This window comes from Microtus pennsylvanicus, chromosome 3 (assembly GCF_037038515.1).
Source record: "Microtus pennsylvanicus isolate mMicPen1 chromosome 3, mMicPen1.hap1, whole genome shotgun sequence".
NCBI lineage: Eukaryota > Metazoa > Chordata > Mammalia > Rodentia > Cricetidae > Microtus > Microtus pennsylvanicus.
This window is the reverse complement of record NC_134581.1, coordinates 70,354,685-70,376,789: the sequence shown is the minus strand read 5'-3', so window position 1 is coordinate 70,376,789 and position 22,105 is coordinate 70,354,685. Positions and strand designations below refer to the sequence as shown.

At 44.7% G+C, this 22,105-nt stretch overlaps 1 protein-coding gene across 2 annotated transcripts; it reads right to left on the bottom strand.

The window, feature by feature from the left end:
- Window positions 1-14,582: 14,582 nt before the first annotated feature.
- On the bottom strand, window positions 14,583-21,686 carry Pts (6-pyruvoyltetrahydropterin synthase). Of its 2 annotated transcripts, XM_075965971.1 has the most exons (6): window positions 21,540-21,686; window positions 19,749-19,828; window positions 18,399-18,421; window positions 17,841-17,897; window positions 15,264-15,334; window positions 14,583-15,077 (listed from the first exon to the last, which is right to left on the bottom strand). In XM_075965971.1, the coding sequence occupies exons 1-6, from the start codon at window positions 21,617-21,619 to the stop codon at window positions 14,954-14,956; spliced, it is 435 nt and encodes a 144-aa protein (XP_075822086.1). In that variant the 5' UTR covers window positions 21,620-21,686; the 3' UTR covers window positions 14,583-14,953. The 2 variants fall into 2 exon arrangements, with proteins under 2 accessions (XP_075822086.1, XP_075822087.1); XM_075965972.1 differs by lacking the exon at window positions 18,399-18,421 and having other exon boundaries at window positions 14,862-15,077; window positions 21,540-21,675.
- Window positions 21,687-22,105: the final 419 nt, after the last annotated feature.

The following is a 22,105-nucleotide window of genomic DNA, read 5'->3' as shown; positions in this document are numbered from 1 at the left end:
TTATTCTCTTCTATGTGCTGAGTCTGGTGTCCGCTTTCACACCGCCTACATGGACCAGTGTCGCAGAGATGTGCTAGCCAGCAACCTGCCTGGTTGTTCTGTGCATTTTTGGAGGCACGCCTTTAATCCCAGCACTCGGGAGGCAGAGGCAGGCGGATCTCTGTGAGTTCGAGACCAGCCTGGTCTACAGAGCTATTTCCAGGACAGGCTCCAAAGCTACAGAGAAACCCTGTCTCAAAAAAAAAAAAAAAAGGAGATCGAGGGGTCAGAGAACTTCTGAAAGCAGCCCTAATCACAAAGCTAGAAGCTGGGCATGGCAGTACTCCCCATAACCTCAGCACTCAGGAGGCAGAGGCCAGAGGACCATCAGTAAGTGTGGGACCAGGCTGCTCTCCTAGAAAGTTCAAGGAAGGCCAGGGATGCACAGCAAGATCCAGTCAGAAGGGGGGCAGGCAGGAAAGAAGAGAGAGGTCACAGATGGCGAAAGGCAGGGCTGGAAGACAGAACTGCTCCACCTGCCTGGTTCCCCACTTAGTCACAAAGTTTTGAGTGGGCCCCGCCCTTTAGCTGGCTGAGATACAAAATAAAAGTCACCCCCGGCTCACCGAGTGTATAATGACGACGGTGTTGTTCATGGCAGAAGCAGTGACTACAGAGTCAATGGTAGCCATCATCACAACGCATCCCGGTGTGTGTCTTTGAATTCCCTGCAGTTTGTTGTTTTCTGACTGGAGACGGACATTCATGTCTTTCACCAGCTTTGGTGGTTTTCAGCCCTGATTTCTTGGTTCTTTCAACTTTCTCCTCTCCTGGAACTCCAGCTGCATGTCTGTCAGCGAATTTGCCCCCACAGACCTCTCATTTCCTTTGTTCTTCTTCTTTTCCTGCTCCTCAAACTAGATCATTTCAACTGGCCCATCTTCAAGCTCACCAATTCTGCCTCTTCAAGTCTGTGGCTAAACCTCGAAGTTTTTACTTTACCTGTTGCGCTTTTGAGCTCAAAAATTTCTATTTCGCTTCTGACTATAATTTCTCTCTGCCCACGCATATTCTTTGTTCAGAAATAATTTCCCTGATTTTAGTTTTTTGTCACAGTTTCTTTTTATCCACTTTTGGTGTATTTAAATGGTTGGCTTCAAATCTCTGCTTCTTAGGCCCAGTGGCTGGGCCTTCTTTGGGAACAACGTCCGCCTTTCTTTTTCCTTTGACTTGACCATACCTTTCCATCATTTTGTATCTTTTGTAAACTTTTGTTGAAAACTGGGTATTCTGAATGTTAAAGTGTGGTGCCCCTGGAAATCTGATTCTCTGACACAAATAAGTGGAATTTGCTATTGTTGACCCTGGGAACCAGATTCTCCGAAATGAACCACTGGCGTTTGCTATTGTTGACGCTATATCTGCAAACTGGCTTCCTTGTGTGGTCACTGAATTTCTTTTCCGATCTCTCAGCAGTTAACCAGTGACCGTACAGAGTTTGTTAAATGCCAAACGTTGGCATCTTTGCCCCGATAGCTGGGATTTTTGTTTGTTCTGCTTTGTTTTGAATAGATTGCAGAAGTCTAAAAATTATGACAGGCGTTTCCACCTTAATGGTTGCTCAGATGGCGAGACCAATACTTGGCACCTTTTGTCCATTGGTTTTCTCTTACATCACCAGGTGCTCACTAGTGACACCCGCTAGCCCTAGTGGAAAGCACTGTGTGTGAATCACCTCACTTGATTCTCACGCTAACTCCACAAAAGTCAGTCATTTGACAGATGAAGACGCAGCGAAGGAAGAGGGTGTAAAGACCAGAATGAAGGTTCAAGTCTACATTCCCAGCACTGCAGAGACTGAAACAAGAAGATTGCCATGAATTTGAGGCCAACATAGACTACATGGAACACCCTGGGCTACAGTATAAAATCTTGTCTCAAAACAAAAACAAAAAAGTAAAAAAATAATAAGAGAGTATATTGTCCAGGCAGCAAGAAAGTAGCGAAGCCGGCTTTTAAAGACTGTTCTATCCCACTTGTGAGTCTGCCCCTTAATCAGGACACCTTGGGGGTTCCTGAATAGCTCCGAAATTACCAGGGATTCCCCCAGAAACACCAGCTCCCCTGGTCACAGTGGGCGTGGGTGTTCCTGGCTGACACAAGCTGTGTTCTCTGGCAGTGCTTTTCCAGGCATCACTGTTCGGCGCCTGACCCAAAATAAACATTGGTGAATCCTGACCCAACACGCCAGAGGCAGTTTCGTATTTATCTTGTGCGGCCCAGCCTGTCTTTCGTTTCAGGCTCAACGTGGAAGGTGTTGCAAAGAAATCTGGGTAGCAGAATTCAGGCCGCACAGAATCAGCTGAGCGAGAAAAGGAGATTAGAAGGCCAGAGACTCAACAGGCCTGGCCGTCTATTAAGTAGGAGGGTGAACGTAGACAAGCTCTTGTTTCGTCTTCTGTGTTGTTTCCAGTCTGTTAGACAGTGCTCACCCCCAGTGTCTCAGCCCTCTTCCAGGTCTCAACTTGGGTTTCTCTGTCATACCCAATCCTATTTTTTAAAAAAATGTCTTTGGTTGTTTTTGTTTTTTGTTTTGTTTTGTTTTTAATTTTTATCGTATGTGTGTGAGTGTTTGCCTGCACCGGTGTAATGTATCACATATATATATATATATATATATGCCTGGTACCTATAGAGGTCAGAAGTTGTCAGATCCCTCGGAACTGAAATCACAGATGGTTGTGAAGTACAGTATAGGTGATGAGGACTGGACCCTGGATCCTCCAGGAAGAGTTCTCTCTCCAGCCCCTTGGCCCGAGTCTAGTCAGGGAAGATAAATAGATGTTACCCTATGCCGCATCTGAGTAGTTAACATGGGTGCATTGCCGAGGACTGTGAAACAGAACCCAGGCTCTCGGGAGAATGTAGTGCTCCACAAGAAACATCCTTGTGGACTCCGAAGGTAGAACCTAACCAAGTGCTCCACGAGAGACACCCTCGTGGACTCAGGAGGCCAATCTGAAGCAGCACAGGAGCTAGACAGTCGCCATGCCTTGTTGCTCCATAAAAGAGTTCGTACGCAGCGAATAGGAAGCGCGGAGGAAAGCACTCGCACATGCGCAGTTTCAGGAAGCGCTGATCATAGCCTCTTGGCTTTCTATCTTCTGAGCCTCATTCATTGGACAGTGTCACTCTGCAAATGCACTCCCTGCTAAGTGGACAGCTGTCACTCGCTTGTTTTCCCACGTGTGCTTTGCTTAGGGCTTCGTGCGTTATAAAATCAATGTATTTTAGTCATTAGGAACAAAACCATCTACCCACCTAAAGTATACACGATCTTTCTTTCTGAGAAAGTAGGGAGAAAAAGACAGATGGATTCCAATCCAAATTACCTCCAAGATCTTCAAAAAGAGCCCAAACCGGGTCAACAGACCAATTATTACACCAGTAATTCAAAGCAAGCGGAAAACCTAGAATGACGGCTTATTAACCCATAATTTTTTTTTCCATCTAACTGAGGCTGGCATCAAATTACTGATATGCTTGCCTTCCTCCCCCTTCATGGTGCTGAGACAAAATGTACCACCATATCAGGTTATTTTTAAAGGAAAGGTTTAAAATACTGGTAATTAAGGAAAAATCTACTCTTTTATAGCACAGGTAGTATGTTAATTCCTAAAACTACATGCCTGGGTTCAGTCTCATTTGGTTCTTATTAGCTGTGGGGCCTGGTAGAGCTGACTTAGTTTCTGTGATTTGACCATATCATAGGTTGCTGTGACCAGGCAGTGAATTCAGACACACAAAGCCCCTATGACAGCGGTTGACACCAAGTGTACACCAATCAAATATTGCTATCTAATGCCTAAAAAAGACACCAACATTGATACTGATGGACAAGACAACCAAGCATTACAAACAATATGAATAGGTTTAAAATGGGGTCTAGAACAGGCACACAGATTATAAGTTTGTAGCTTTTCAAAGAAGAGCGAATGCAGAACTTTGTACCATCTTCCCTTCCTCCAGCCCCAGCTTCCCCTCTTCCCTCTGCTCTTCTCAGCAGAACGGCCTCTAACTGTCTGGGTCAGTTCCTAGCTGTCCTTCTACAGAGAATTCAAAGAATGGACAATGGGTTGGGAAGATGAAATTGTTCTACATAATTAAGAGCTGAGTTTGGAAAAGGAGACCAAGGGAAAAGAAAAAGAAGTCTTGGGCCAAGTACTTTGGGGACATAGATGCAGAGATGGTCTACAGAGTGAGTTCCAGGACAGCAAGAGCTACCCAGAGAAACCCTGTCTAAAAAAAATAAAAACACTAACAACAACAACAACAAAGAACTAGTCTGGCTAACAGTTTCAGTCCATCATCACCATGGTGACGTAGGCAGATGTGGTGCTGGAGCGGAGGTCCTATAGCTTGCAGGCAACAGGAAGTTGACTGACACACTGGGCCGTATCCTGAACATAGGAAACCTCAAAGCCCACCCCCACAGTGACACATTTCCTCCAACAAAGCCACACCTCCTAGCATTACCACTTCCCGTGAGATCACGGGGCCAATTACATTCAAGCCGCCACATTCCAGGAAGTCAACTGAAGGAAGCTTGAACAAAAGAGAACTTAATTAGGATTTCTACAGCTGCAGCAAACACCAAGACCTAAAAAGCAAGTTTGGCAGGAAAGGGTTTATTTGGCTTATGTTTCAGCATTGCTGTTCAACACTGACAGGAACTCAAACAGGATAGGATCCCAGAGGCAGGAACGGATGCAAAGGCCATGGAGGAGAGCTATTTACTTAGCTTGTTCAGCCCACCTTCTTACAGAACCCAAGGCCAGCAGCCCAGAGATGGCACTACCCACCAGGACCCTCCCCCATTGATCACTAAAAGAGATAATGCCTTACAGCTGGATCTCAAGGAGGCATTTCCTCAGCTGAGGCTCTTTCCTCTAACGACTCTAGCTTGTGTCAAAACCACCCAGTACAGCATGGTAGTAGGCAGTCTTTGGCAGGTGTATAAAGGTCAAAGGACAACTTGCAGTAGTCAATTCTTTCCTAAATCACATGGCTAGTCCCCAGCTTGCTCTGGGGATAGATCCTGTTCCAGATGGGTTATCAAACCTACTCTGTATAGAACCTGGAGTCTGAAATTCAGTCCTCAAGCTTGTCTGGTGAGTATTCTACTGAGCCACCCCACCTTTTTCCCATTTACATTATTTCATTTGGAAATGTTTATAACAGTACAGTGAAACTAAACTCCAAAGACAATGGATGTCATGAGTTTAGACACCATCAGTTTATTATAAAAGGGAGGCATGGAAATTATTTACATGATGAAACATTCAGAGCTTCAGGGGGATGGACAGCTTCATGTGACACCATTTCAGCAGTGACTTCAGGCCACATATTTTCCAAGAATGTCATCATCGCTAGATAAGAAACAACTTTAGTGCCTCCATATTCTGGGGAAACTTCATCTCCAGCTTTCACGCTGCCTGGTTGAATATCTCCATCCTTTCCGTTATGCCTGATCCCACAGCACTGCTGGGCTTACAACACTTTTCCTTGAGATGTTTCTGGAAGTATTAGGCCACCTTTGGTTACAGTTTCATTAGCATTCCTATCAACCAATACTCTGTCAAAGAGCAGAAGAAACTTTCCTAAAGCTTGTCCAGCCATGGCATGCGCCACTGCAGCTCAGATTCTACGCTTGTGCTGCCCCTGCAGGCAGAGTTCTAACCCCAACTTGCCTTTCTTTCTTTTTCCTTTCTTTCTTTTTCTTCCTTCCTTCCTTCCTTTCTTTCTTTCTTTTCTTCCTTTCTTTCTTTCTTTCTTTCTTTCTTTCTTTCTTTCTTTCTTTCTTTTCTTCTCCTCCTCCTCTTCTTTCCTCCCTGCCCCTCTCCTCCTCCGAATAAAGTCTTGTGCTAGAGGGATGGCTCAATGGCTAACTATATTAACTGCTCGGTCAGAAGACAGGGGTTTGGCTCTCAGCACCCACATGGTGGCTCACAAACATCTGTAACTCCAGTTCCAAAGAGTCAGACGCCATCTTCTGACCTCCACAGGCACCAGACTCACATATGAATACACACAGGCAAACAGTCGTACACATACAAATAAAGAGGCAGGAGCTTCCAGTTTCTTACTAGTATTAGAAAATTACTGAGATTATGATAACAAGTCAGGCCCTTTTTTTTGCTGAAAAAATGCACTGCCTTTGGTTCAACACTCCACAAGACAGCCTGCCCTCTAGCCAAAATGAGAGAGATCATCCAAGACGCAGCCTAAAGCAAACCTACAAGGACAGCAGGAGAGTTGCCATTACCGCTACTGAAGCCTTTCCCCTGGATCTTGCCGTAAGAGGAGCCCTTGGTCAGGGCTGCTGAGGCTGGTGTGGATGTGAGTGAGACAGCTGTGGAAGACGAGAGACTGACAACTCCCAGTCCTTGCTGTCCACATGGGTTAAGGACCAGTCTTTGCCAAGAATGGGAAATCCCTAGGAAAGCGAAGTGAGCAGGACAAGCAGGTTTGAGGGGAATCTTCGGGGCTGTTCTCTAAAGGACAGAAAGGGTGTCAAGGGTGTTACCTAGTGCAGGCTCCAGGGATTCAGTATCTCAAACATCCGGTGAGCCAGGGTCAGCCAGGTTTTCAGAGATGGCAGGTGTGTTCATTCATTACTCAGTAAAAGAGTATAATCAGGACCCTGTGTCTGTGGGCTCAACAACCACGTGTCAACCGATTCAACTGCCAATCAAAAATACTCTGGGGAGGGGGTTGCATCAGTTTTGAACATATACAGGCTCACTAAACAAAACAGTGTAAGAGCTACTCACCAAAGGCTTTTTGTATTGTGTATTAGAGGCCTACCGATGACTTAAAGTCTATGAGAGGATAGTCATAGGTTTTATGAAATGCTGGGCCATATAGACTTTGGTAAGCAGAGTGAAGCTTGTAGTGTGTGTGTGTGTGTGTGTGTGTGTGTGTGTGTGTGTGTGTGTGTGTTTGGAGGTATGTACATGTGAATGCAAGTATCCATGGAAGCCAGAAGAGGAAATCAAATGCCCTGGAGCTGAGTTACAGGCAATTATAAGCCTCCTGACATGGGTGCTGGAGATCAAACTATAGTCCTCTGGGAGAGCAGTACAGGCTCTTAGCTACAGGGTTAGATCTTCGGCCCCTGAATCACTCTTTTTAGAAAGGTCCCTTCTTTAGAAGAAGCATGAAGGGAACCAAGGAAGAGCAGACAATGAAACAATATCCGAATCTAGTGAGAAAGAACCCGACAGGTTTTGTTTGGTCTTGTTTTTGAAACAGGGTCCCACTATGTAGCCCTGACTGACCTCAAAGTTGCTATTTAAATGAGACTGGCCTGGAACTCTCAGAGAACTGCCTGCCCTTCCTTCTGAGTACTACGATTAAAGGCGTGCGTCACCATGCCCAGTGTGGTGGCAGTTTTGACAAGGGTAGTGGTGGCAGAAATAGAGCAATTACAATAAATGTTCTACATTTGGGAAGAACGGCTGTAGGAGGTGAGGCGGGGCGGCATATGGGGGACTCAAGGACAACACCCAGATTTCTGACCTGAAGAAAAGAATGGATGGTAGTGGCATGGGAGACTGGCAGAGGAGAAACTAGAGCTCTCTGTTGGCATGTTAAATTTGACACATCTGTGAGATACCCACCTGCAATTTGCGAGCAGATAGAAATTGTAACAGGTTAAGAAGATAACACTGTCTCATCTCTTCCATATCGTCCAGCTGTTCTTACAATACTCTTATTTATTAAGATTCCATGAGAAGTAAAGGAGTTTGAAATGTTTGTTCATGCCTATTATCACACTGTGCTGGGAATTTCCAGGGAAAAGTCAGTGGACTGAGTGAAGGTGAGCTCGGGCATAAGAGAGAACTTGCATCTCTAGGAACACAAGCCTGGGATGCCGCCTCTTATCTGTGTGTACAGAAGACTCATAAAGGGAACAGAGACCTGCCCCCTCACTGCTCTGACAACTTTTCTGTGCTCGGGCCCCTTGGCATATCTCTCTATGCACTGACCATTCTCTCTGCAGGTACACAGAGACTTTAACCCTGTTTGTATGGAACAGTTTCCAAGAACTGTACTGCAGCAGAGTCTTGCTACAAAGCGAAGCTAAAGCTGCTCTTCTGTGTGAACGGGAGGCTGGGAATAGCTGCTATAACAACAGTCTGAGCGCAGTCTCTTCCCTGGGGGCTTTCTGTTCCAGGGGGAATTTAAAAGTTAAGAGTTTGAAAATCCAAGAGATAGTATACTGTGGCCACACCGCTGGCCAAGAACCATCTGATCTTGTTTGTGCATGTATGTCTGTATGTGTGTATGAATGTCTGTCTCTGTGTGTGTGTATATATATATATGTATGTATGTATGTATTGTGTTTATTTATTTGTTTGGCTGTTTATGACAGGGTCTCTCCAAAGATATGCCTGGCTTTACCCCTCAAGTACTGGGATTAAAGGCCTGTGTCACCTTGCCTAGCCCTGTCTGGCCATTTTCACGACTCATTGGTGGTTGCTACAAAATAACACGAGTGGTGGCTAAGTATAGCTCGATTAATAAAAACCAGGAGACACAAATTGAAGTTCAACCTGAAGGTCAGAAAAGCAAAACAACCAGCCACTGGCTCTTACCTCAACCTCAGTCCAAAATGGCGATCCTGCCTCCAGGAATCTCAGAATGAGACTGTGACTGAGAGCTGTCTCCTCCCATCTTATATTCCTCTCTAGAGCTGGGATTAAAGGTGTGCACCACTACCACCCGGTTTCTATGGCGAACTAGCGTGGCTACTGGGATTAAAGGTGTGTGTCACCACTGCCTGGTCTGTAAGGCTGACCAGGGCAGCTGTTTTACTCTCTGACCTTCAGGCAAGCTTTGTTTATTAAAATACAAATGAAATATCACTACAGCTATGCCTATTCATTACACTCACATGATACAGTAACAAATCGGGCCAGGGGCTCATACTTGTAGCCTCAGCACTCAGGAGGAATGCCATGAGTTTGAGACCAGTCTGGGCTACACAGAAAGACCCTGTCTCAAAAGGGACCCGGGAGGAGGGCTGAGGTGTGTATGGAAAAATAGCTCAGTTCATAAGGCACTTGCCACACAGGCATGAAAACCTAACCCAGACCCCGCACAGAACTAGGGCAGGTGTGGTGGCTCACATTTGTAATTTCAGCGTCTAGGAGGAAAAGATTGGCAGATCCCGGGGCTCACGGGCCTGGCCTACTCGGCAAGCCTCAGTCAGTCAGAGACTTGTCTTAGAAATAGCACTTGAGGTTGTCTTCTGTGTCTTCGAGTGTCTTCCACAACACTCGAGTGTGCACATACACACACACACACACACACACACAAAGAAGCAATCCAAGATAAAATGATTACTGTTTCTCAATTTCTCCCTTTAGAGGGTTTTATTTTCTACTCCCCACCTCCCAAGACAGGGTTTCTCTGTGTAGCCCTGGTTGTCCTGGAACTTGTTCTGTAGACCAGGCTAGCCTTGAATTCAGTGATCCACCTGCCTCTGCCCACCCAAGTGCTGGGATTAAAGGCATGAACCATCTACCCAATCTTAGAGTTGTTTTTATTTCTGAGAACTGTGCTTTCAGGAACTTTCTATTTCAAAACCCTATAATGGCCTTTACAAACAAGCCCTGTTGCCGAAAGACTCTGACAAAGGAAAATGTGCTTTACTCCCTGGTGCCCAAAGAGTCAGAATCCGCAGTCCCTGATTGCCTTTCCAACCTCATCCCTAGTGATCTCTGTGGGATACTTCACACACCAGCAGTGCCTGTGCAGTTCTCTCCTCTTGAGTGTAGGTTAGACCTAGTGATTTGAGTGTAGGTTAGACCTAGTGATTTGAGTGTAGGTTAGACCTAGTGATTTGAGTGTAGGTTAGACCTAGTGATTTGAGTGTAGGTTAGACCTAGTGATTTGAGTGTAGGTTAGACCTAGTGATTTGAGTGTAGGTTAGACCTAGTGTTTTGAGTGTAGGTTAGACCTAGTGATTTGAATGTAGGTTAGACCCAGTGATCTGCTTCGAAAGCATAAAATACAGGAATAGCTGTGAGATACTCACAGAGGTGACTCTGGCTTTGCCGACAGGCTCCCTTGTTCACCGAGGGAGCCGCCATCGTGTTGGAAAATGCTTCCAAAGAGGAAGAGCCTGAGGACTAAGTTCAACTACTCTGAGGAGCCATTGCCTAAGTGAGCTGGGAAGTAGATCCTTCCTGGTTAAGCCACAAGGTAGCCGTGAGATGCCCACGCAACCCTGAACCTGACATCCCAAGCTAAACCATGCCTGGCTTGCGGGCCCACCGAAACTGAGATAACAGCAGTGTGCTGTGTTGAGTCATGTGGCAGCTATGTTATTTGTTATGCAACAGTAGAGAACTATTATGCTAGCCCAACGGCGTGGTTGTAAGGATAAAACAATACAAAGCACCTCGGCCAGCTAGAGTCACATGCCTGTGCTCCCAACATTTGGGAGGGGGAGACGAGAAGACCTGGAATTCAAGGTCGTTCTTGATTATACGGGGAGGCCCTAAACAGATATAAAATCATCTAGGGGAATACCTGACACCACAGAAGGCCCGGCACAGTTTCGGCTTCATTCTCTTCCCCACCTGTATCCCCTGCCACCACCGCAATACTGACACCCCCTGCTTCGTGTCCAGATCCCTGCCACCACCACGATACTGACACCCCTGCTTCATGTCCAGACCCCCACAATACTGACACCCCTGCTTCATGTCCAGACCCCCACAATACTGACACACCTGCTTCATGTCCAGACCCCTGCCACCACCACAATACTGACACCCCTGCTTCATGTCCAGACCCCTGCCACCACCACAATACTGACACCCCTGCCACCCCCACAATACTGACACCTACTGCTTCATGCTCAGATCCCTGCTACCACCGCAAACTGACACCCCTGCTTCATGCCCAGACCTCTGCCATCACTACAATACTGACACCCCTGCTTTGTGTCCAGACCCCTGCCACTGCTTTGCCACACCTCCCCTTGCTTTCCTGTCACCTGGTTATTTTAAAGTTGTAATAGTGAAACAAAATCTTCAGCAGCTTCCTATTCCTGAAAGGGAAGACTAACTCCGCATTCAAAGATCTGTAGGTGCCCCTCCCTGTTTCTAGGCTCACATCCCACGATGCTATCACGCAGCATCACTCTGCTAAAACTAACCTCCCTCTATCTCAAATCTACCTCTCCCGTTCTCACCCTCGCCACTTTGCTCACTACCAATCACCCCTCTGGTGCTCGGGACCTCTCTCCTCCTGCACTCTAAGCCACCAGCCTGCCACCCACCTACATTACTACCACCGAGGACGCCTTTTCCCTGAGCTCTCCCAGACCTTACCACCCCACATAAGCTTCTTTCTTCTCTGAATTAATAACCTTCACTCGTTTGGCATTTCAAGCCATCAGATACAGAGACCATTGGGTAAAGGCACTTCTTAAACATTGTGGCCTGAGTTTTGGTTCCCAGAACCTACACGGTAGAGGAAGAGAACTGGATCGTGGATGTAGTCCTCCTCCTCCACGTGCACGCCCCCAAAACTAATAAATGTGAACTAAATGATCATGTTTGGGCTAAAAAATTTAATCATCATAATACAAGCAGAAGGGGTTGGAGAGATGGCTCGGCGGTGAAGAGCACTGGCTGCTGGGTTTGATTCCCAGCACCCACAGGATGGTTCACACCCATCTGAAACTCCAGTTCCAAGCGTTCTGACAGTAAGTGTCCCTACTAGACAGCAGAAACTAACAAATGAAAGGCCCAGCGCCAGAATGGGCTACTTCTTTTGGAGGTGTTGGTCAGTGAAGTCCCATTGATCTAACCCCTACCCCTCAACATTACAGGCTATTGCAATTGCTCTTGGTTACCCTCTAGAATTTGATGGTAAAACCCTTTTTGCTGAAGACACCACATGCTTAAGTCAGAAAACATGATGAAATCCAACTGGTACTGACCTGGAAGCTTCATCCCTACTGGCTAGCTTTCATAGTGCTGGAAGGTGCAGTGCACACTTCCAGAGCAGAAAACAGCCATCAATCATGGCCTGGTGTGAAGCCCTCTAAGCTACAACAGTGAGTGACCTGGAAAGACATGCAGTAGTGCAACAGAGTCACAGATATCCACAGGGACAGAGTAACCCTGGTGGTTTGCCCTACAAGAAATTCTCACTAGCAAGAGTGTAACAAGAAATAACAAAAGCAGTAATTACAGTGTAAGTCTGATGTTGCCTCTGAAAGAGAAATGTGCGGAGCCAGACTGACTCAAGACTTCCTCAAAGGCCCCAGTGAAAAGACAAAAAGAGCCTTAGTTCCATGTCTTAGTCCAGGAGTGGACTTGGCAAGGCCTGACTAGGGCTGGAGCTAAAGCCTTGAGCCAAGGTTGCGGCTTCTGGGAACCTGACTTTTGCCCTGGGGCTGTGGCTATCAGTAATCAGGTAGCTCTACCTGATGTATCCCATTTTTTCTTTGCCATCATCTGACTTAGCTCTTTGCTGACCTTAGTGATGTCTCTCCTGCACATAGTATAACAACGCTATACCTCTTAATAAAGTTGTTTGGCATAAGTCAACTTATACAAGCCCTCCTGGCCCCAGTTTTTCTTATTTGTCATCTTTATTTCTCATCTCTGGCCCTCCCTCAGAACCCCTCGAAGTTCAGAGTCGGTATTGCTGCTGGTTTGGATCAAGTGGAGCCCAATATGGGGCTCGAATCCATGATCCTGAGATTAAAAGTCTCATGCGCTACAGACTGAGCTATCTAGGCTTCTTTCTCGGTTGTGAGCCTAGCGTTTCTAATGGCTGGGCCACCTCTCCAGCACTAGACTGGCCTATTGAGACCATTCCTAGACAAGGACAAAGACTAGAGTTCCCTTTGTCCTTTCATCAGAACCTGGGAACGTCTTGGGTCACTCTGGTTCCCCACGAAAAACAAGACACCAGTACAAAGTATAGTATCTTTGGGTTTTTCAACGAACACTCACTAATTCACTCACTCATTCAGGGAGATACAGACAGACAGACAGATTTTAATAGGGGAGCAAATAGAATAAGCAAATGTTATCTTGAAGCCAACAAGATCTCTAACTAGGCAAAAGCATCTGGGGTAAAGCCTGACGACATGCGTGTAGACGACCATGGAGGCCAAAGGAGACATAGGATTCCGTGGAGCTGGAGTTACAGGCTGTTTTACACTTGATGCAGATGCTGAGAATCAAACTCTAGTGCTCTGGAAGAGGAACAGGAGCTCTTAACCTCTGAGCCACCTCTCCAGTCCCTAGAGACTGAATTCTCTCTCTCTCTCTCTCTCTCTCTCTCTCTCTCTCTCTCTCTCTCTCTCTCTCTCTCTCTCTCTCTCTTTCTTTCTTGAGACAGGATTTCTCTGTGTAGCCTTGGCTGTCCTGGAACTCACTCTGTAGACCAGGAAGGCCTTGAAATCACAGCAATCCCCCTGCCTCTGCCTCCCAATACTGGGATTAAAGGTGTGCACCACCACCACTCAGCCAAGACTAAATTTCATTTTTCTTTCCTTTTTTTTGTTTTTGTTATTCGAGACAGGGTTTCTCTGTAGCTTTGCAGCCTGTCCTGGAACTAGCTCTTGTAGACCAGGCTGGCCTCGAACTCTCAGAGATCCACTTGCCTCTGCCTCCTAAATGCTGGAATTAAAAGCGTGCACCACCATCACCAAGCTTCCAAACTTCTTAAGTATAGGGCTTTGTATTTCTCTTCACATCACAAATAGTATACACCAGATTCTCAGAATGGGCCACCTAATGAACATTGAGAGGGTTTAAGCATTGCTTATGATTCCATAAGCACATGCAGAAAAATAGAGCCACAGAGACTAAATAAAGGACTTTTATTATAAATTTTGACAATGCAAAGCCCACTTAGTTAAATTTTAGTATGTTTCAGTTGTCAAAAAGTTTATTTGTGTGTAATAGTTTATACTGATTACTTGAAAGGCAGAATTGCTGCTATTACTTTAGAAGGTACTTTTTCTTTCAAGTTCTACAAATACCAGGTAAGGTAGACATTTTTCTCATTTTACTGATAAGAAGCTTAAATTGAAAAATCTGAGTTATTTAAGAACAATCAATAAATAAATTACAAATGGGCCATAACCCCAAAATAAACTACATATATTATGAAAAATAAGCTATATATATATCATCACACACAATTAAAAATAACTAAACTCTTAAAAAGAAATATAGTCTCCAGACTTTATGCCCCTCTAAATTTTTCCCCTAAGATTTACATTCTATAAATTGCATAAACATTTTTGCTATTTATATTATACCAAGAAGAAACAAATGCTAAAAATGAGACAGGGGAGCTGAAGAGATGGCTCGGCGGTTAAGAGCATTACCTGCTCTTCCAAAGGTCCTGAGTTCAATTCCCAGCAACCACATGGTGGCTCACAGACATCTGTAATGAGGTCTGGTGCCCTCTTCTGGCCTGCAGACATATAGATAGAATATTGTATACAAGATAAATAAATAAATAAACATTTAAAAAATGAGACAGATAACAGAGAATACATATAATGAAAATGGGTTTATTTTGTCTCTAAATAATTCCACACCAAAACATTTTGCTGAGAATGAAATAATTTTTAATCTCTAGACAACAGATCTCTGAATGGCACAGAGAGGATTGGAATGGGTGCAGTTCAGCATGTTTGGCGTGGGTGAGACCCTGGTTCAGTCCTCAGCTCTTCCCTGCTTCCTCACTAAGAATATATTCAAGATATATTGAAAGTTTGGTATTTAAATACATTTAAATGTGGACCTTACACATTTGAACGCTCAGGCAATTCAGAACACAATGTAGAGACACAAGTATGTGGTGACTGCTGGGTAGTCTAACTAAGAAAAGCAGTCAGCCTTCCTATAATTCAACTCTAGATCTATTCTCCTTTATATACTACAACGTTGTTGTCAGTCTCATACACTTTTACTTTATAAAGTATTCCTCTAGGAAGAAGTTGCTGGAGGTTTTCCCAGATATAGACAGCTACATTTTCTGTTGTGCTGAAGAAAAAAAAAAGGAAAAAAGTTCAAAATATAAATAATAAAAAAATTATTTTAATATATGTAGAAAACAGGAATTCTAAAACAGCATCTACTATCACACCACTATTTTAGAAATAGCACAATAATCACACAAAATGTTATTTGCTTCATTTCTACAGCTCAAAGTGAGACAGTGCCACACACCTCACAACATCTGCAAAGTACGGCACATCCAGGTCCAGGTTCTTGTGATCAAGGGGCTTCATGATGGCCTCCTGCAGACAGGAGGGAATAGCACCACGCTTGATTAGGACTCTAACAGCAAAGGGCTCCTTCCCGCTAAGTCTCTGAGCCTCCCCTTATTTAGCCAAGACTCAACACTGGGGAGCAGTCTTACAAGGCTGTGAAACAAAGTTAGACCTAGTTCCTGTAATGACTGTGTTTCCTTGCTCCTGATGCAGACAGAAGAAACCACAAAAACAGAGAGTTCCTGGAACTTCCTAGAAACAGAGCCATCGTGATTCACGGCACAGTTTAGCACGTCTTGAATTCTAGAAGCACTAGCAACAGTCTTCCACAGCACAGTTCCACCTACAGAATGGTGCCCTGTGTCATTAAGACCTGGTCTAAAATAATGGACATTTTCTATATTTCTGACCCAAAGAATAATTTACCAATGATCTTCTGTCTTAGAAGAAAAAATAAACGTGGGATTATCACTTCCTGACAGTTACATATACTAACATAATGTTTCTTCTTGTCATTAGAAAAGACTGTGATTACCTTAATCTTTCTAATTTTTTTGTTTTGTTTTTCAAGACAGGGTTTCTCTGTAGCTTTGGTGCCTGTCCTGGAACTCACTCTGCAGAACAGGCTGGTCTCTAACTCACAGAGATCCACCAGCCTCTGCCTCCTGAGTGCTGGGATTAGAGACACCACCACCACCATCGGGCTTCTTTCTAAATTTTTATCATTAGCTCTTCTACAAAAGTTTAAGCACGTGTGAAACAGGCTAATTTTCCACCTGCTCTGATCTCAAGGTTCACCAATCAGCGGTTTTCTTCAGCAGAACTGGGGTCATACAAAAAGAGTGAGTCCTAAGTCATCTCCTAAACCAGCTAATGTTTAAACAGAAATCAGATGGAGAGATGTGAATACCAAGAAAATAAATATGTTCACTCCCAGTTCTGGCCCCCACTTCTCCGCTGCAGTTTCTACGGTACTCTAACTTCACTCTACAGCCACAGGAGGTCACTTTTACTGGTGGGAGTGTGTATTAATCTAGGCAACCAAAGGAGGAAGACAATCCCAAGAGCTCCCTAAGCATTCAATCTGTGACTGCCGAGGCTTCTCACACTGCTGTCTTACAGTGCACAGTACGTGTATATATGTTCTGTGACCCTGTCAGTGCAAAGCCCTGTCTTCTAAGTTCTCTTAACTAATAAGCACAGAGCTATTCACTCATTCTTTCACTCCCTTACTCCCTTACTCAATAATTTTTGACCACTTATTATTCTTTACCTCCTAGAAAAGGTAATGTGTATGTTCTGTGGGTTATGTCTCATTCATTCATCTTTGTATTTTCAATAATTAGCTTTTTAAAATGATGCAAAGAAACAAATTGTCGAAAATATGAATATGAGAAAGTAATTATTAGTAACACTGTTTTACAAAACATCTGTCAACCTTGAGAATAAAGTAAGCTGCACTGAAGAACTAAACAAGCAGGCTGAGGGTGGGTAATGGAAACAACTAAGTGAAAAAAATTCTCAACTTTGTGAATGAGAATGACCTGGGGCAATGGAGTCAACTGTCCAGCAACCATCAGCTTTAGTCTATGGAATGAAGAAACTGGTAGAAATAATCTCTAAAATCTTTTGCAACACAAGAATTTTTATGATAACACAATCAAGAAGTTTTTACTGAATATAATCTGATGTGTTATCTCTATCAAGAATTGTCTCAGTAACTTAGCATAAAGCCACAGTTGTTAAGTGTACTCTTGGGGCTGCAGAGATTATTCAAGATGGGTAAGGGCCCTTGATGCTCTTTCAGAGAATCTAAGTTGGGTTTCCAGAACCAACCTGGGACAGCTCTTGCCACCTGTCGCTTCAGCTTACAGAGATCCAAGGCTTCCAGGCTCTACACAGTCAACTACACTTGTTATTTATGGAACTAGACTCAGCAATTCATCTTTGTGTTTCCAATATTTAAGCTTTAAAAAGCTAATTCACATAATTAAAAATAAATCTTTAAAAACGAAAAAGAGGCTGGGCATGGTAGCACATTTCCTTAATCCCAGCATTCAGCAGACAGAGGCAGGTGGATCTCTCAATCTCAGTGAGTTCAAGGCCAGTCTGGTCTTCAAAGCAAGTTCCGGGATAGCGAAGGCTGTTTGTTATACAGAGAAACCCTGTCTTAAAAACAAACAAACAAACAAACATGTGCTTTGAAAAATTTTTATAATCAATGGTACAACTAGCAAAGGCTTCGAAGAAAAGGCTGTGTTGTAAAAAAAAAAAAGGATAGAATTTGATAAATTAAAAAAATTAATCTCTTCAATGAAAAGTAGATGACCATGTGACATTCTTCCCATCACTACAACAACTTCCACTTTCTATTAAGACCTTAGAAGACCAAGAAACAGTTCACAAACCCTCTCCACTCTCCCACCTACCCCAACTCATAAAAGTCATGGCATCTCAAGAAATAAGGCAGACAGGGGGTACTAAAATTTATTCTGAGGGGACATCACATAATAACCACTCAATATGACATTACCTCCATGTATTCTTTGAGGTCAGTCAAATTCATAACCATTCCTGTAACGGGATCGATCTAGGGAAGAAAAAAGGTATCTCTCACTCTAGTAGGCTCTCCATATTTACACTTCCACAAAGCTGGGTGGGTGGCTCATGCCTGTGATCTCTGCACGTGCAAAACAGAGTCAGCAAGACCTGGCATTCAAAGCCTTTCCTGGATACACAACAAGTTCAAGTCCAGCCTAGTAGGCTACATGAGATCCTGTCTCAAAAGTAAAACAACTCTGTAAGTTAATAAAGACTGTACAACATGCAGACTGTGCCCACATTTTCCTTTATCCTAGGGACACTTATCACTGTCAGTGCAGAAGCACCATGTACTTCCAAGCACCCTTATCCCTGCATGGATCTCCTGCCCATCTGTAAGCAGCAGAGAGGCCTGGCGCAGCAGCAGCTCACCACACAGAAAGGCCAGCGGTGAAGCCACTGAAACACAAGCTTTCAACACAGATTTCACGAGTGTCTGGAAGATGGCCCAGCAATCTGAACAAATCCACACACCATTTCCAGCACGTACCTCTCCATGTACTGTCACCACAACTACGGGAAAGAAAACAAAAATACCAACAAAAAAGTATGATTTTCAGTGATTCAGCATATAGACACAAGTCAGCAACATAAATTGTTAGCTCTCTGGCCCCAAGGCTATCTTCAACTCCTCTCCAAATATCTATTCTTTTAGTTCAGATCTTTTCATCAGTCAGTGTACAACTCAGTCCAGAGGAGCTTGGCCGGAGCTCTGGCTGAGTGGAGGAAACAAGCCAACCCCACAAAAGGTGTGAATTCTGCTTATAAGGCTGACGCCTTGGGAGGAGGGAGATGTCACTCAGTGCCTTCCTGGAAAAGTGGAAAATGCACATGCATGCCCAGCTCTGTCCTGAACTGACCCAATCCCTCCACAGGCAAAGTGTTCGTCTTTACCGTCAAGAAAATGTGTACTCGGCTCACAAGAATGCTCTGCTGAAAAACAGCAGGCCTTCACATGAAGCATCTGAAAACTCGGTGAGCACCTCTACAAAGGAATGACTTTTACACTTTCGTATTTTTTCCATCCCACATAAACACTACTGGCTATTCCATGGTGAGTAAATACACTGAGGTCGGGAGGGTATCTCAGAAAAAAGAGTCAGGAACTAAACCAGAACTTGTGATCTCCCGAAGCCTTATGGAACCCCACCTCACCATACACTGCCATACTCCAGGGCTTATGCAGCATGCTTTGAGGCATCAGGCATGTCTTAAAGAATAATGTCCTTTTTCCTCCCACAGACTGCTTTCTTAGAATACTGCCAGCAAAGTCTTATATAGAAACTACTTTTCTGCCATACAATATATCCCTAAGCAACAGACCCTTTTCACTGGCCATTATCTACTCAAAAGAATAAAATTTTATTTTGCTATGAAGGGTTTTTAATTTTAAATTTTAACTGGTACATGAGGGTACTATTTGATGTGTCAATCCATATATATATATATATGTATATATATATACATATATATATGATGTTTAAATCAGGTTAGACATATCTGTCTCCTCAAACATTGATTATAAAAAAAATTTTAACATTAGTTTCAGCTCTACCTAATAAAAAGGAAATGGCTAACAGCAGTTTTATTGTGCATTCAAATGTGTAAGAAAATGATGTAAATCACTTTTGTTGCTGTTGTTTTGTACTATCTTTAGCAGAGCAGACAACTGTAAAGCAAACCATAACACTTACCCAACCAAGACCAGAGCTCTTGGCCTTGAGTTTCTACTGAGGGCTCAGAGCACTGACTGTCCACAGGCTTCTCACCATGACCCTGTACTCATCACACATGCTCCGCTCTGACTGACAGGATAAGAGCTACCGTGGTCCTCCCTCACCTTTATAGTTGTGCCCGTGGCCATTGGGATTGTTGCATTTCCCAAACACTCTCAAGTTTTCTTCATCGCTCAGAGATGGGCTGACAAAAGAAACACACAAAAAGTCAGTGTGCGGCACGCAGTAAGACACCCGAAGTCAGGTAAAGTCAAATTCCTCTGTTAGGTCTGCTCTGGATTTTGAAGACTTTACAACTTAATTTCACTTTAGATGATGAACTAAACAGATCACTTGGATTTCATTATCCACATTTCCACCAAGAACCAACGGACACTCCCTAATTAACTACAGTACCACATAAAAATATCAAAAACTTTTAATTTCAACTTACCTGTTCCACAGTAAGACTCCAACAAATTCACTCACAGTCAGCACGTGCTCTCTTTTGGCAAGGTCTCCTATATCCTGGGCTGGCCTCAAAGTCACCATGTAGCTAAGAGTGACTTTGAACTTCCAATCCTCCTGCCTCCACCTCACAATTCCGGGATCTGGTAGCACACACTGACTCATACGGGGCTGGGGATGGACCCCCGGACACATGCTGGCCAAGCCCTCTACCTACCAAGCTACAGCCCACCCCCAACTCTCAACGAACACTGAGTGTTAGCCACGGGGCGAGGCAGAACAGAGAAGGGGGCAATGAGAAGCACAAGAGACACTTGTCCCTCAGCAGTTAAAAAGCTCATTTCTCCTGAAAAACATGACCTCAGGCTCATCTCTGCCTCACCTACTGCTAAATGAAACCTTACCAGTATGTCAAGACTTAGGTTACTCAAATTAGGTAAAACTTTAAAATTACTACAAACACCTGTTATTTTGAACAGAAAACAATGTGCTCAATGGATTCACCTATCTACGCAAACTCAGCCAACTCCTTATCTTCTGCATCCTTAGCTTCCCATTATAAAAATCTCTTTGAGGGCCTTAGCAGTTAAGAGTGCTTACTGCTATCACAGAGGACTGATTCAGTTCCCAGCACCCGCACGACAGCTCGCACCTGCCTGTAACTCCAGTTCCAAGGTATCTTGGATGCCCTCTTTCGGCTTCCATATGCTCCTTCATGCAAGCTGTGCACCTAACACGCCAGCGCACACAACACAATTTTTCAAATTTAAACTCTTTAAGATCTTTCTCATTTCACTGATTTTCTCCGGCTCACACTTGGAGAACACTATAGTTCATAGGCTTCTACAAAAAAATTCTCTCACTATACAAAACATTTTATACTCCACACACTGGGTGGCGACAAGTATGTGATGTTCTCTGCCATATCCTGACCTTCCAGCAAGGAACAAAGCCTTGTCCCGCGGGAAGTGGGTGGATACTGTTAGAAATGACTGGTCTCATCCCACAGACAAGGAAACCGAGGTTCAGAGAGTCAGTAATGAAGCTTCCATCAAAACCATCTCTAAGGTGTAGCCTTGGGTATCTGGGATCCAATAACCAAGGGTGCCATTAGCTTTAAAAAAAGAAAAGAAAAGAAAAAAAAGGAGGGGGTACTGCCCTGTGTTGCACCCGATAGGTCATTGTGCTGGGTACCATGTGATGCCAGCGAGCTGCATGACTCTCAACTTGGGGCAGCCCACAGATGGAACCTCGCCAGTGGAGCCTCCGGGATCAGAGCTCTACCGCCCCCTCCTGGATGAGGCCCAGCAATGCAGCCCCACACCTCCACCATTTCCTCTTCCGCCCACCCCAGATCGGCTCTAACCCACGCGTGTGGCCACGCCCCCGGTCTGGGACTTAGCGGGAAAAGACCCGCACTTGCTGTGACACACGTGATCACACCCCACCTGTGCAGCCGGTGGCTCGCACTGAAGGACACGAGGCGTGACAGTCGCGCGCGGCGACGAAGGCCGCCAGCCGCACTCATGGTCTTCAGGCCCGAGACCCCGGAGCAACCTGCGCTTCCGGCTTCCCCGGCCGAGGCCTGTCCCGCCCTCCGCGGCTGCGCAGTGCAAGGTCGGCCCTCCCCGCCGGAAGCGCTCTTGGGATGGTTTCGGCACTTAGAGCCCCTCAGTACATCTGGAGGCAGACACTCTGTGCCCCTCCTGTTCAGTCTTTTCCAGGCAGTTATAAATACCCTGGGGCAGCGAGTGGGTGAGAGCCAGAGGCCTGGATTTTTAAGTTGCCCTGGACAGTTTGAGTCTTCCCCTGTCACTCTATTTTTGATAGCCCTGGATTAGAATAGAAAAAAATCCAGCGGCTGGGTGCCCTTACCAGATGCGCTCCAGTCCAGTACCACATTGGGTGTGAGGAAATTCTAGCCAAGGATAACAGTGCATTGTTACCAGAGTTAGTCTGAGCCCTGAGGGTTGATTTCAGGAGTTCTATTCTAGGCAATATAGTAAAACAAGTA

Excerpts from the sequence above, each read along its gene's own strand:
- Pts (XM_075965971.1), bottom strand. The coding sequence starts at position 21,619 with ATGAGTGCGGCTGGCGGCCTTCGTCGCCGCGCGCGACTGTCACGCCTC. Across the intron at positions 18,422-19,748 it reads CCACGGGCACAACTATAAAG|TTGTGGTGACAGTACATGGA; the intron begins GTGAGGGAGGAC and ends TCTTTCCCGTAG. Across the intron at positions 15,078-15,263 it reads TACTTTGCAGATGTTGTGAG|CACAACAGAAAATGTAGCTG; the intron begins GTGTGTGGCACT and ends TTTTTTCTTCAG.